At 59.3% G+C, this 15,216-nt stretch overlaps 1 protein-coding gene across 4 annotated transcripts in view; it reads left to right on the top strand.

Moving 5' to 3' along the window:
• The window catches only part of AGAP3 (ArfGAP with GTPase domain, ankyrin repeat and PH domain 3), a 99,475-nt gene that overhangs the window by 56,282 nt on the left and 27,977 nt on the right, over positions 1-15,216 (top strand). For 3 of the 4 annotated variants that reach the window (XM_083466678.1, XM_083466677.1, XM_083466679.1), the window contains 4 exons: positions 2,050-2,205; positions 6,310-6,402; positions 11,368-11,472; positions 14,016-14,184. In XM_083466678.1, coding sequence (XP_083322804.1) covers positions 2,050-2,205; positions 6,310-6,402; positions 11,368-11,472; positions 14,016-14,184 — 523 coding nt within the window. Of the gene's footprint in view, positions 1-2,049; positions 2,206-4,862; positions 6,005-6,309; positions 6,403-11,367; positions 11,473-14,015; positions 14,185-15,216 lie in introns of those variants that run through there. The other variant, XM_083466680.1, reaches the window with a different exon arrangement.

Raw genomic sequence — 15,216 nt, forward strand, 5'->3', positions numbered from 1 at the left:
TCCTGGGGGTGTCTCTGATGCCCTCTCTTTGCAAACTCAGGGGGTCAGGTGACAACCAGCACCACCCTAGCGCCAAGCAGCGCTTTCCGCATACTTGTGAGACTCCCTTGCCAGGCTGGTGGGTAGGAGAGCTGAAAACAATGCCAATGTATTTCACACCGGGCAGCCAATGCTCCGCTTTGGTTTCAGATAGTATCTGGGCAGACGAGTCTTAAAAGCCCAGGACAGAAATGTTCACAGTCCACCAGTAGCTCTGGTGGCTCATTTGCCAGAAGTCATCTATTGTCCGTCTACCCGGACACTGAGGTCCAGCTCCGAGGGCCTTCTGGTGGTTCCCTCCCTGCGAGAAGCGAAGTTACAGGAAACCAGGCAGAGGGCCTTCTCAGTGGTGGCACCTGCCCTGTGGAACGCCCTCCCGTCAGATGTCAAGGAAATAAGCAACTATCTGATTTTTAGAAGACATCTGAAGGCAGCCTTGGTTTGATGTTTTCTTGTGTTTTTAATATTCTGTTAGGGATGTAGGTGGCTCAATGGTTTAGACCACAGGGCTTGCCGATCAGAAGGTCAGCAGTTCGAATCCCCGCGACGGGGTGAGCTCCCGTTGCTCGGTCCCTGCTCCTGCCCACCTAGCAGTTCGAAAGCACGTCAAAGTGCAAGTAGATCAATAGCTACCACTCCGGCGGGAAGGTAAACAGCGTTTCCGTGCGCTGCTCTGGTTCGCCAGAAGCAGCTTAGTCCTGCTGGCCACATGACCTGGAAAAACTGTCTGCGGACAAACGCCAACTCCCTTGGCCTATAGAGCAAGATGAGCGCGAAACCCCAGAGTCGTCCACAACTGGACCTAACGGTCAGGGGTCCCTTTAACTTTACTAATATTCTGTTGGGAGCTGCTCAGAGTGGCTGAGGCAACCCAGCCAGATGGGCATGGTATAAATATATTATTATTATTATTATTATTATTATTATTATTATCCACTCCATTCTGACCAAACAAAGCTTCCTGGTGTATATTTTGCTCTAGGAGGCATAGTTTGGTCGGAATTGAGTCGATGCTTCCAGAGTTAATTCTAAATACTTTACTTCTGGTCAATGAGCCACCAGAGCCGCTAGAGGGCCGTGAAATATTGTGTCCTGGACTTTTTAGACTTGCCCATCCATCTGAAGGTAAATGGCGTTTCCATGCGCTGCTCTGGTTCGCCAGAAGCGGCTCAGTCCTGCTGGCCACATGACCCGGAAAAACCGTCTGCGGACAAGCGCTGGCTCCCTCGGCCCGTAAAGCTAGATGAGCGTCGCAACTCCAGAGTCGTCCGTGACTGGACTTAACAGTCAGGGATCCCTTTACCTTTTATCCATCTGAAACCCAAGGGGCAAATTGGTTGCCAGATGTGATTTTTTCCCCAGCTCTTACTAATAGAGTTTGAAGGGACTCTGAGGGTCATCCATCCTACATTGGCTCCCAGTACGTTCTCCGAGCACAATTCAAAGTGTTGGTGCTGACCTCGAAAGCCCTAAATGGCCTCAAAGGCCCAGGAGACCTGAAGGAGAGTCTCCATCCCCATCGTTCTGCCCGGACACTGAGGTCCAGCTCTGAGGGCCTTCTGGCGGTTCCCTCATTATGAGAAGCAAAGCTACAGGGAACCGGGTAGAGGGCCTTCTCGGTAGTGGCACCCGCCCTGTGGAACGCCCTCCCACCAGATGTCAAAGAGAAGAACAACTACCAGACTTTTAGAAGACATCTGAAGGCAGTCCTGTTCAGGGAAGTTTTTAATGTATGACATATTAGTGTATTTTTGGTCTTCGTGGAAGCTGCCCAGAGTGGCTGAGGAAACCCAGCCAGATGGGCGGGGTACAAATAATAAATTATGGCTCCAAACCCTTGTTTAAAAACCTCCAAGGAAGGCGAGGCCTCCATTAGAAATCACTTAAGCACCGTGTGCTGTTCGCGGGGGGGGGAGGCAGCCCCTTTTGGGGGTAGGATAGATGGTTTGGTGGTGTGGGAGGTCCCCCAGTGTCGACCCCCTGGCCTCACGCGTCCCCCTTCCTCCCCAGGCTGCCAACGGGAGCGGGGCCTTCAGCGACTACTCGTCCTCTGTGCCCTCAACCCCCAGCATCAGCCAGCGAGAGCTGCGGATCGAGACCATTGCCGCCTCCAACACCCCCACCCCCATCCGCAAGCAGTCGAAGCGCCGGTCCAACATCTTCACAGTGAGTGCCTGAGTGTCCGGGGGGGGGGCACGGGAAGAGGGTGGGGGGGGGCTCCTTTGGGTGGGCTGCCTGCGCAGAGCAGCCCATTCATTGCCTGCGGGGGGCAAAGTGGGGCGACACCAAGGCATAGCTGTCAACCTTCCCTTTTTTTGTGGGAAATTCCCTTATTCCAGCGCTGCTTCCGGCTGCTATCCCGGATTGTTAGATATCCCGTAGTCTGTCCCCGGGACAGGGGAGGCTGCTGATCCCTTATTTTCAAATCCGAAAGTTGACAGCTATGCACTTGTTGCCCCACAAGTAACCACGTGGTGGGTCTTGCCCTGTTCCAAACATTCGCAAATGGTTTGGACACAGGAGGGACACACATCCACCTTGCAGATGATTAAAAATCGGGACAAATTGCAAACATGGCTGGGAATAGGATTGAGCTACAGGGTGATATTGTGGAGACATGAGGGGGGAGCAGAGATTTCATGAAGAGTCATTCTGGATTGCCCTCTCCCCTGAGCGACCTTTTTTTTTTAAAGCTTTCTTGGTTGTCCAGAAATAACTTGGACTTGGAATTTGAGAAATTGGATCCCTCTCTCTGCCCCAAGTCCTTTGGCTTCTGCCCTTCTGATTCCTATTATTATTATTATTATTATTATTATTATTATTATTATTTAGAATGGATATACCGCCCTATACCCCAGGGTCTCAGGGCGGTTCACAGAATAAAATCAAGATATAAAATCACAAAATACCTAACAAAAATAAAAACAACAGCCCAATAGGCCTCCCGCCAAAAAACCCCCACATTTTCATGTAAATCGGACCAACCAAAGGCCTGGTTAAAAAGGAACGTATTTGCCTGGTGCCTAAAGGTGTTTAATGAATGCGCCAGGCGAACTTCCCTGGGGAGAGATTCCGAGGACCCTCGTTGCTTCCTCCTCAGTTTTAAGGGCCCAATTCCCTCCCCGCTTCTGTTCTTCTACAGAAGTCCAGATACCACCGGGGGGGGGGGGAGTGCAGATTTCCTGCAAATAGCTATAAAGACAAAAGAGCAAATTCATTTTGGAAAATCCTGGGGGGGAGGGTGTGGCTGCCACCTGCCCTTCAGGGAAGCGAAAGGGGCTGCCCCCTCCCCCCGGGGGTCTTCCATCTTAAAGAATGGCCAGGGGACATGGTTGGCCAGTCCATACTTCTGAAAAATTGCATCCCTTCCAAAGAGAATCCCCAGGCGGGACCTCTCCCCATTTTTCAATCATCTGTTTGCAACGCGGGCCTCGGCTGTCCCGTCTTGAAGTCTTGACCATTGTAGAGAATCTGTATCTTTGAACACGGGCAAAGGTTTCCTGATTTCCAATCTGAGAAAAGCCACGAACACGCTAAACCCCAGAGCAGGCATCACCTGGCCTGGAAGCAGCTGCGCAGCCCCCCCCCCAGGCCCACGAGGGCCACAGAGCAGTGCATGCCCCTCGGGAGGGAGGTGGGGGCACCTCCAGAGGCTGTGGGTCTTGCTGGGGCTCCTTGGCTTGGCTGTGAGGTCTTCTGCTGCAGCCGGGGGGTGGGCAGGATGTGGAAGCTGGGGCTTGCCTGTCTGGCGCTCGGGCGGGGGCTGTGGGGCACAGCCTTTGCAAAGACAAATGGCCGCTGTTCTCCCTTGCAAGCCCCCCCCCCAGCCCACTTGACCAGACCCAGTCTCTGGGGCTTCTTCCCTGGGCCACTTCCGCGCACAAACACAAACACACAGCCTGCCTTCCTGGGTCTCGGCTCTTCCTCCGCAAGCAGGGCTGCTGCTGGCTGTGGGGGTCCGGTGGGGGCCCTGGCTGTCCTTGCTCCTGCTTGCTTTGCTGCCCCCACTGCACGCGGCCCCCTCCCAACGCTCCTGCTTGCTCCTGCTGGCTGCTGCCTTCCTCCCTGCTCCTCGCGGGCGGATCTTTGAACGAGCGCTGCACTGGCCTGCTCCCTCTCGCTCTCTCGCTCGCTTGCCCCCACCGCCACTCGGCCGGAATGGCTTGCCGTGAGACCACCCCTCTTGCTTGGCGTCCCCCCCGGGCTCCCTGCGGATCCGCTCTCTTCACCATGCTTGCTCACGTCCATCTACAAACTGCTGCCCAGCAGCTGCTCTCACGTGGGGGTCCTTCCGAGGGGCGGCACTGGCGGGGGGCTCCGGACGGGGGCTCCTGAAGGGTCTGGCAGCCGGGGCTTGTTTGGCTGTTGGGGAGGGAGGGAGGGGACCCTGTTTCCTTGGTCTTCACCTCTGCACCCCTCATTCCCAGAAGCTCATTCCCATGGCTGCTGCTTCCCCCTGCCTTCCTCTCCAACCCCCTTCTGCTTCTGCCCCTTCCTGGCTTCCCCTCCTGCTCTCTGCACCAGCCAAGGAGGACGGAGGGTGTCAGTGTGTCTCTGGCCAGCAGGTGGAGGCAGAATCCTGCTTCCCTTCCTTCCTCCTTTCTTCCTCCCTCCCTCCCTCGGCTCTTCCTTCTCTCTCATCTGCTCGGCCTGAATGCTGCTGCTGCCTCTGCCGCTGCCGCCGCCCCACCTCTGGGCTGGCCGGCCTGATTCTCTGTGTCCTTCCTGCCGTGCCCCAGACAGACAGACAGACAGACAGACGCACACACACGTCCTTTTCTGAGTATAACATGCCAAACTCTTTATTCTTTCGATATTTGCAGATATGTGCCACTGTTTCCAACTTTTCATCAACCAAAAGGCCTTTTCAACTCCTTCCAAATTAGAAGATCCCGTTGGTTTCCCAGCAGGCACCTCAGTACCAATTCTCTCACTTTTCATTGCCTCTCCAGGGCCGGATCAGGGACAGGCACTGGGAGTGATCTCAGATTAGCGGCCTGCCCTACCTGCCGCCTGGGTCCCCCTCCTCCCGGAGACGCGCAGGAGCCTTTAGCCCCTCCTCCTCCCCCCCTCTCTAAAGTCTCTCGGAGGGAGTCTGCTGCGCCTGCCCTCTAAGCCGGGACATTGCTGGGCGAGCTGGACTGTCCGCGTGCCGAGAAGGGGCCCTCCGGGGACAGGAAGACCGCCAGAGCCGCCAGGAAGTGCCAGGAGATGGAGGGGCCACGGGACGCTTTGCCGCCGGCCGCGCCCTGCTACTTGCTCTCCGGCTCCCTCCTTCCTCCTGCATGGACTCCTCCTCTCCTCCTCCTCCTCTTCTTCCTCTTCTTCTTCTTCCTCCTCCTCCTCTTCTTCCTCCTTCTCTGCCACGGCCGCCGCCTCCCCAGACGACTAGGGCTCTTGGAGGCCCCCTCTTTTGAGCTCGTCGGAGTGCGGGGCAAGAGGGCTGCTGCTGCCGCCGCCACCAGCTCCTCCTTTCCGACCCCCTTCCGAGTGCACAGGGGTTGGTGCGGCCGGCTGCGTTGATGGACAGACAACGCAAGGGCTTGTAAGATGGACGGACGCCGGCCGAGGGCCGAAGGCTGCCTCCTCCCGCCATTCTTGTGGTTCTGAATGTATCGCTTGCATCCCCCGCCGTGACTCCCGCAAGGCTCTCCACTGTCTCTCCAGCGCCTTCCATGGACCGCTTCTCAGCAGACTGTGGTTTCCAGCTTCATCTAGTGATCCGTTTATTTATTAAGCTGATGGTGGTGATGATGATGATGATGAACTGGAGTTATTGCTCTTCCTCTCCCCGCCCTCCTCCTTTCTCTCTCTCTCTCTCTCTTTCTCTCCCCAAGAATCATGTTCTAAATGTAAAGTAGCTGTTTATTGTCAAAGCTCTTTTGTAAGGGGCTGACGGTGGCCCAGTGACATCCGCGACTTTGTATGGTGCCCGTGTGTTCACCAAATAAACGGTTGGATTAGTCGGGCTGGTGCCTTCTTTTCCGGCGGTGCTTTTGCTGCTGCTGCTGCTCCCACTGCTGCTGTTGCTGCTGCTGCTGCTTCCTCCATCCATGCTCACCCCATCCCATGCTGCTCTCGTCTGTCACCCCATCCCGGGGACCAGGGGGCGGGCGGGCAGGCGGGGGCCGAGGCCATGGCAGCGCCTCCACTCCTCTGGCCTGGGGCTGGAGCAGAGAGCAGGCGGGGGCTCCCCTGAGTCTCCAGGGGGCAGCCTCCCTTGCCCTGCCCTCCCTGCCCATCTAACGCCCCGTGTCTCTTCTCTTCCAGTCTCGGAAAGGCACGGACATCGAGCGGGAGAAGAAGGCCCCCGAGTGTAAGGCGGACTCCATCGGCAGCGGGCGGGCCATTCCCATTAAGCAGGTTCGCGCTCTTCCCCCATCGCTGCGGCCCTGGAGGGAGGGCGGGAGGGCCGGACGGGGGGAGGAGGAGCGGGCAGAAGGGGCACCTGGGGCTCACCCCACTCTTTTTCCTTCCCCGCGACTGAGGAGCATCTCTTTGTCAGGCCCATTGTGTTTCTCCATGCCAGTGTTGCAGTCACCAGCTCTGTGTTCGGCTACTCTGTGTGCCTACGTGTCTGCATTTGGGCGGCGGGTTGGAGGGGAGGCCTTTGCTATGCTCTCCAAGGCGCCATCGGGGGGGGGCTGCCAAGCACCATCTGCAAGCTGGCGACATCTGTGGGAATCCATGTTGCTTGCTTGGGCCCTCGTGCAATGGTTGGGGGGGGGCCACCATTCGGCATGGATCTCCGAAGGCTGCTGGGGACCAGGCCTGGCCCGTCATGCCAGGTTGCAAAGGCTGGTTGCAGCTTCTTGTTTGGTGCAAGAGGAGGCACTTGGCAGCCTCTCCTGGCCTTGAGCCCTGGCCCTGAACGTGGATTCCAGGGGCCGGGGTGCTGAAGAAGGCTGGCATCAAGGGACGTCCTTCCCAGGAGCCGGTCAAGTGCTGGGCTGGCTCTCTGTGTCAGACCGCCTTCGAGAGGAGACCGAGCTCCTCAATCTCACAAGGTGGGTTTTGCTGCCATCTCCACTACAGCAAAGGTCTCTGCAGGGAGATTTCCTCCAGACAGCGCCAGGTCTTCTGGAGGAAGCCCCCTGCCTTGCTGTCTGCCCCATTTGGGGAAAGGACCTGGTAAGTTGAGATCTCTCCCTGCGTCAAAGAAGGTGGACAGGCATCGCGGTTGCTGGTTGTGGAAGAGGAGCCTTCTGGGGCTTTGGTGCAAAATGTCTCCTGGAGGTCTCAGGGGCAGGACTAGCCCCCCCCCCCGCCAACCCCTTTCTCTGTCACTGACACACCGGGCAGCTGGAGGAGGGGGAATCTGAAGGAGAAAAACGGCAGGAAGGGGAAAGGTGCAGCCGAGGGTGTTGCAGCTCAGGCAGACTTTGCGGGAAAGAGAAGCTGTTTCCCCAGGACTTTGTTGCCAGCCCTTGGGTTCTCGGGGGCCCCACCCGCCAGCAGCCCACTCCCCACAAGGGTTTGGACCCCTTTCTCTCCTTTCCATGGCAAAACAGGAGGCCTTGGGGGACAGGGCATGATCTGTCCTGGCTCTGCTTGCCAGCCATGGGGCTCCCCACTCTCTTTCGGGGGTCATGTGTCGGGGGGCTGACTGAGCCCCCTCCTGGCCTTGGTGAGTGGCGGCAGCTGGGTGGAGCTGCAGGCCACACAGCCCTCCTGTGGGTTTCTGTCCGTGGTGACTGGCGGCCGCCTTCTGTGTGGCATTCAGGTGGTTCTGACTGAGTTGTGTGGCACTTGGGCTGCCATTTTGGGGTGCTCTCCCCCCCAAATGCACGCCTGAAAGGCCACAAGGCTGGGAGGGCTCTCCTCACTCCTGGCCCCTCAGCCTGCCCCCACCCGGGGCTTCTGTGTGAACTCAGTCTAGAGCCCTTGCCAGGGGTCTCCTGTTGGGCTGCAGAGCCTTGCTGGGGTTCCTTAGCGAAGTCTCCCTCCCAGCTGGGAACTTGGGGGCAGAAGCAGCCTCCCCACGGTGACTTGGGAGGAGAAGGAGAGCCCAGAGGCCCGTCCTGTCCAACATCCCTCTCTTGCTGCGGCTGAAGAGTTGCCTGTGGGACTCCCACAAGAGCACTGTTTACTCCTGTGGCCAAGGGTTCAGGCCAGCCCAAGGCAGCTTCAAAGCCCCAGAGCTTCCCTGCAGACCCTCCTGGTCGGCTCCAGCCCCCTACCGCCTGAGAGTCAGGCCACAGGGCTCATCTAGTCTAGGGTTCCCTGCCCACAGGGGCAGCTGGGCAGGAGGGAAGAAGCCCTACCAGCCCAGCCCCCCAGCCCAGCCCTCCGTGCCTGGCTTGCACTCGTGGAGAGCTGGGCTCCTCAGTGGGGCTGAGCAAGAGGGGAGCGCCCTCCCCACCTCCCTCCTTGTCCTGCCTGGGGTGTTCCCATCCTCCCCAGCCCCCCCCGGCCCCTGGGGCAGTTGCTCCGGCCCCATCCCACCCTGCGCTCTCCCTTCCTGGGCCGGGTGGCTTCTCCTTGGAGGGAGCCGGGATCATGCTGGGAGCTTAGATTACATTTAAATTGCCATTTGCATTTTCCAATCAATACGCGACTTTACAATTAAGTTTGGTGTTAAAATTCTTAGCGAAAAGTGAGTGGAAGGGAGATTTGTGGAGTAAACGAGTCCTGTGGGGGCCATTGCTGCTCCCTGCTTCATTACCCTGCATATTGCTGCTGTTGCTGCTGCTGCCGCCGCCGCTGCTGCCTTCTCTTCCAGCCTCAATCTAGCAGCCTGGCTGGGGGGGGGGGGGAGTTGTGGAGAGGAAGGCGGCCTGCCCCATCGTGGGACACCCCTTTCCCCCGGTGGGGCCACACTGGTTGGGGGAGAGGTGGCAGCCGGGCGGAGGGGGGTGGCTTGGCTGGAGGGGGTGGGCAGTGCCCTTTATTGGCAGAAGGCATCTCCTGTGTTGGGGGGGGGGGGCTCCGGCCTGCCTGCCTCCTGGCCTGGTTCATTTTGTCCCCAAACCTGTTCTGCCTTGTGACCTTGGACGCACTTGACTAGACTGGAGTCTGCTGCGCCGCAGAAACCAGACCTTCCCCGCCACCCCCAGGAATGCTTGGGGGCCCCTCACTCTCTCAGCTGGAGAAGGGGGCTTCCCAGCATGACTTCCCTTCATGCCCCCGCAGTGGTGGTGTCCTTTTTCTGCACTTGCCAGCAGTAGTGGGGGCTTTATTTTGCTCCTTTGGGGACCTCAGCTGACCAGAAGAAATTTGGCCTCCTCCTGGACCATCCACAGCCACAAGATGGTCCAACAGTGGCCTGAGAAGAAAGAGGAGCAGGGGGGAAAGTCCGTGTCCTCCTGCATGTGCTGGAAACCTCAAGAGAGAGGAGGGGGCTCTTGCCCTGGGGCCCTGCTTGCTCACGGGCTTCGCGTTGGGCACCCGGTTGGCCCCTGTGGGACTAGGTGGACCAGATGGAGCAGGGCTGTTCTTGCGTCCTTCAAGGTGGGAGCCTTTGTGGGGAAGGAGGAGGGTCTGAGAAGGTCTGCCTGTTTGGGGGCATGGGAGGCAGATGGAGGAGCCTGTTTCTGGATGCCACCTGCCTTCAACAGCAGCAGCAGCAGCAGCAGCAGCAGCCAAGGTCTGCCTCTGGCCTGCCTAGGTAAAGGTAAAGGGACCCCTGACCATTAGGTCCAGTCGCGGACGACTCTGGGGTTGTGGCGCTCATCTCCCTTTACTGGCCGAGGGAGCCGGCGTACAGCTTCCGGGTCATGTGGCCAGCATGACTAAGCCGCTTCTGCCGAACCAGAGCAGCGCATGGAAACGCCGTTTACCTTCCCGACGGAGTGGTACCTATTTATCTACTTGCACTTTGACGTGCTTTCGAACTGCTAGGTTGGCAGGAGCTGGGGCTGAGCAACGGGAGCTCACCCCTTCGTGGGGATTCGAACCGCCGATCTTCTGATCGGCAAGCCCTAGGCTCTGTGGTTTAACCCACAGTGCCACCAGCACCCCTTCTGGCCTGCCTAGCCTTGGTCTATTGGCCATCCATGTTTGCATTCCCTCCCAGTTGCCTGGGGAAGGACTGGGCTGTGGGAAGCCGAGAGGCTTCCTCGGTTATGGTCAGCCCAACCAGGGATGAGCGTTCATGGGGCCTCCTTGGGCTGTGGGGACCCTGAGCTCAGCCCCTTTGGCCAAGTGCCCGTGGTCTCCTTGCAGGCTTTGGCCAGCTCAGCCTTGACTTCTGGCCCCAGGAAAGGGCACAGCTAGGGGGAAAGGCACCACCTGCAGAGACTGGGCAGTTCACCCCCTAAACTGGCTGGTGTGCTGTGCCTCCATCTCTGGCCCTTGGGCTGCTGGGCCAGGGGGGCTGATTTGCCCCACCTGCAGGGGAGTTTGGCCTCTGACTCTTTCAGGTTTGGAGCCTGAGAAGATTGCGGAAGAGGGCTCAGCCCTTCCTCCCGCAGGGCAGCCAGCCAGCCTCCATGGAGACGCAGCCCCTTGGGCTTCCAGGAATGTCCGTTTTGCTTTGGAACACATTGCCTTCTCCTTTTCCTGTGCCTGAAATGGATTGCTTCAAATGGATTCCTGAAACATGAACCCCCCCTTTTTTTACCGCCAATGTTTGGGACCCATGTCAATTGCATAGTGGAGAGACTGAGGCAGGGCAAGCTTGGCTTCTGGGCATCCCTGGACTTTTCCATTCTCGGGACTGCGCTCTCGGGGGGGGGGGGGTTGTGTTCAGGTGCCGTGTGTGCAAGGCACAGTCTCTGCGGGAGGGGGGAACCCCTTCTTCTGGTGGGGCTGTGCAGAGGGGCTGTGGCCTGGCTGCCCCGGCTCAGTTGTGGGGACCATCTTTGCTGCTCTCTCGCTGCCCCTCCGTCTTCCTCGGCTCTTGGCTGCACTCTGGAGATCACAGGCAGGAAGCGACTCCAAGACGATGGTGCCGGGTCCTGGCGTGAGATGCAATTTAGCTCTTGGGGTGCGGTTGGGGAGGGCAGGAGATTTCTGCCTGCCTGTCTTGGCTTCTTGAGGCTGGGCTGTCTTGACAGAAGCAGTGGGGGAGCCTGGTCTGGCCAAATCCTGCAGAGGCAGCGCTGGGCGCCTGGGTGGGGCATTTGGGCAAGAGGCCTCCGGCCTTTGTACTGACCAGGCGCTGAGGCAAGAGGCCTTGTTCCCCCTCTAGGATCTGCCCGTGCCTGAGGGCCCCTTCGCTGTCCCTAGGTGGGGAGGGGCAGAGGGGCCCAGGCAGGGAGGGGGAGAGAGCTTCTGAGGGAAGGGGGAGCCCCTGCAGGTGGGGCCTCCTACTGGGCGCCCCTGTGGCCAGGGGGGGCTGCTGAGCAGAATCCCTCTAACACCTCCCCGCTCTGTGCCCCCCCCCAGGGCGTCCTCCTGAAGCGCAGCAGCAAATCCCTCAACAAGGAGTGGAAGAAGAAGTACGTGACCTTGTGCGACAACGGAGTCCTGACCTACCACCCCAGTCTGCACGTGAGTCCCCTCCGCCAGGGAGAACCGCGGGGTCCCAGGCTGGCCTGGCCTGTGATTAAGGGGCTGAGCTGGGGGGGCTGCTGCGTGGCTGCTCAGCTCTTTGTCACCAGTGCCAAGAGGAGAAGGGGGGGGGACATGTGTGTGGCGGCCGCCCCATCCGTCTCTGTCACTTCCCCGCTGGGGCGCTAATGGCTTCTTCCCCGTCTTCTTCCTGCGCTCTCTCTCTTGAGCACAGTTTGCTGCTGAGATGAAGAACCACCACGGACACAGAGGGGGAACCTGTGGCGCCTCCCCCCAAGGCGTGGCTCCCTTGGACGGGGAGCGGGGGGGGGAGGTGGCACTTTCTGGGCTGCCCCAGGCCGGGCGGCCTGTGCCCGTTGGCCACCCTGGCCCTGGCTCCTGAGGGCCCTGGGCAACCACAGCTTGGGCCCTAAAGAGCGTGACGTCGTCCTGTCCATCCCTCTTCCCATTTTCCCACCCAGCAGTCATTCAGGGGACTCTGGATTTCCTCAGCTGGGGGGGCCAGTGGCAAGCCCTCCGTTTTGTGGCCCCAGAACGTCCAGGAAGCACGAGAGCGTGGGCCGCACATGGCCTGCCTGGAATTTGGCTTCCTGACCCCCCTTCCAAAGAAGGGAGCAGGTTCTAGATCTCAAAGCTGCAGAGCGAAGTTTGTCCTTGTGCAGGGAGCGCTCTTGGAAGATGGAGACGCTCCGGAAGACAGGGGCTCCCCTCTTGGTTCCCTCTTCCTCCCTAACTCCCACCAGGCTTCCTTCTCTCGTCAGCTGACCAGAATACTCCGGATTCCGCAGCAGACAAAGAGATATAGCCCCCCCCCCCACTCCATAAATCAAATGCTCAAGGGCATAAAATCTGGAGAGCAGGAAAACCGTTCTGCCAAACACGGCTCTCTAGCACAGAGGGAAAGTGGCAGGTGCAGAGCAAGTCTCAAAGACCTTCTGGGGACAGGTTGTTTCACAACTTCTCTGGGCGGGCGTGGGGGGGTGGGGGCTGTGGCTGCTGCAGCCAAGGGGGCACCGGCACCCTTCTCACTTCTTCTGGGAGTGCCCTGGTCCCTCCTGGGCTTGTCAGGTAGCCTCTGTCCGCCCAGGGGGTCACCCTTGGCTCTCTCTGCCTTGGCTGGGCTCCCCTCGAGCACCGGAGCATCTCTCCACGCACAGCTTCTGCCTCTCTGCCCTTCCTTCCTTCCTTTCCTCCCTCCCTCTCTCTCCCCCCTCTCCCCCCCCCCCGCACGAAGGAGGCGCCTCCCATTCTGCAGCCATTGAAGCCATTCACACAATCACCTTCTGTTAATTCTATCTGCAACATCAATTAAATTGTTTGTAGAAGCTAATTGAATGTGGCTTAATCACACATCTTAATAGCTTTCCACGCTTTGAACTCGTTGTTAATTCCAGTAATAAAATGAAATGAGAGAACTGGCTGGGTAATTAGCGAGGAGGCTTGGGAAGGAATTGCTGTTTTATGGCAGGCAATAAATGCGGTGCGTTGGTGACCGCGGTGCTGCTCTCCGGCAGGCAGGCAGGCAGCCCAGCCAGCGCCAGGACGCAGTTCTGCTGAGGCAGGGGAAATCCTCGGGCTCCTGGGGGTCCCTGCGCTGGGCGGGCGCCGCTGGAGGCAGAGGCTGTGGGGCGGAGCAGGGAGGCCTTGGGGCACAGCTGCAGGTGGAGACCTGTGTCTTGAGGCCTCCTCTCTCTCCTGGGCTGCATCTCAGGATCATTCCTCCTCCTCCTCCTCCTCCTCCTCGCCGGAGTCTCAAGGTGCTGTTGCCGCAGGTGCTGCTGACTCTGCCTAAGCGGCTTGGTGACCTCCTTGGGAAGTGGAGCAGACCCTTGCCGCCTCTCTCTTGGAGGCGAGGTTCCTGCCCCCCTGCACTCCTTGCCTTGCGCTGGGGACGGGCTGTGGGGACTGAGTGCACATGGGGACACAGCGCTGGGGGAAGACACCCCTCCCTCTTTCAGCAGTACTTCTTTGGTCCAACCTTAGAAGATGCTTGGAAATTGGGGGTGGGGGGAGAGAGAGAGAGAGCAAGAGCAAGCCAGAGACTCATGGGAGGGAGGAGGGAGCTCCATCAGCAAGTGCTGGGGGGGGGGCAGAATTTCTGTGGTTGGGTCCCAGCCCATTCCTGGTTCCTGTGGCCAGATGGTGTGGGAAGAGGAGTCTCTCTCCCATTTTTGTGTTCACGGAAAGCCACTTCTTCCAAAGCACACATTGCTCCTCAGGGTATTCACGGACACCCCCCTCGCTTAAACCGCTCCCTCTCCCCCCAGGAGGAAGGGGGCTGTTGCAGGAGCAGTCCAGGGACCAGCTGCCATTGGGTGAAGAATTCTTCCCTGGGCCTTGCTGGTCTGGGTCCTGCGCTTTGCCCGGTTATTGGGCCACGAACATTGCTTCCCTTGTGGTTGGTGGGGAGAGAAAGGCCCCTTCAAGGTCGGGGGGGAGGCAACCTGAGTATGGGGGGGGGCAGCTGCCAGACCGATGGTGCGAGAGACGACTGAGCCCCACTTCCTCTGCCCCCCCCCCAGGACTACATGCAGAACATCCACGGGAAGGAGATTGACCTGCTGAGGACGACGGTGAAGGTGCCAGGCAAGAGGCTTCCGCGGGCCACGACCTCCGCTGCCCCCAGCGCCAGCCCCAAAACCAACGGGCTGGCCAAGGAGAGGAGCAGCATCCAGTTCCCCGGAAGCTCCAGTAAGAGCGGGGCGCGTTGGCTATGGGGCAAGGCTATGGATGGGCAGGGGGAGCGTGGCCTGGGCAGTCAGGAAATGCTGTGGGGCTGGCATATGGGAGCCAAAAGCACAAAGACCCGGGGGGGGGGAGGTGCTGGTGCAGTGGGAGGCCCACAGGAGAGGCGGCCTGCCCTTGCCGTGCCCTTTGCCCAAACCTGGCAAGGAGCCTGGCAAGGACTGCTTCCTGCCAGTGCCCAGACCTCCCTTCCCTTGATCTGCAGCCTCTCTTGGGTGCCCCTTGCCTGCCCCTGCTGTGTGCCTGCTGGAGGACGGGCCACGGGGCTACAGGCCAGCCCCTGTCTCTTCTCCCCACCCCCCACCCCCACTGCCTGCTCCCCACCCCCTGGCAAGAGGACGGCCGCCGCTGCCCAACTTTGGAGCGCTTGACTTCGCAGCTCAAATGTTCCTCTAATGGAATGTAGATGGAGTGATGGAGGGAAGGGAGAAGATGAGCAAAGTGCCGGCTCTATTAACGGTTTTCAGTGTCTAATTAAATGCAAATAACTAGCATTAAAGCCCCATTACGGCTGAGCATCCAAGCCCTCCAAAGTTGGGAAGTTTGCAAAGTGGGGGCTTTGTTTCTCGGGCGAACGCAGCCGTTGCCTGCAGGTGGGTGGTGGGTGGACAGAGTGTGCCGGCAAGGAGCGGTTTCCCCGGCTGGGGCGCCTGCCCAGCTCTGCCCGCCTCCCCTGCCAGCCCTGCTGAACCTCTCTCTTCAGTCTGGCGAGTTGGCGGCTGGGGAGAAATCCTTTGGAAGGGAAAACCTGGTGTTCTGACCGAGGGGCAAGGCCAGGGTCTTAATGGGTGGCGATGGAAATGGAGTCCCCTCTGGCCCTTCCGAAGGGCCACTGGCCACTGGCGGCGGAATCTTTTCAAGAACTGGAGAGATCCCACAAAAGCTGCAGCCACAACAAATCTCCTTGTTGTTTCTGCTCCAATGCACATGTTTGGCATTCATGGCTCCAGCTCCCTCCAGCTGGCTTTCTGGGGGGGC

The sequence above is a fragment of the Podarcis liolepis genome (genome assembly GCF_965112155.1).
Source record: "Podarcis liolepis genome assembly, chromosome: 12".
In the NCBI taxonomy this organism is placed as follows: Eukaryota; Metazoa; Chordata; class Lepidosauria; order Squamata; family Lacertidae; genus Podarcis; species Podarcis liolepis.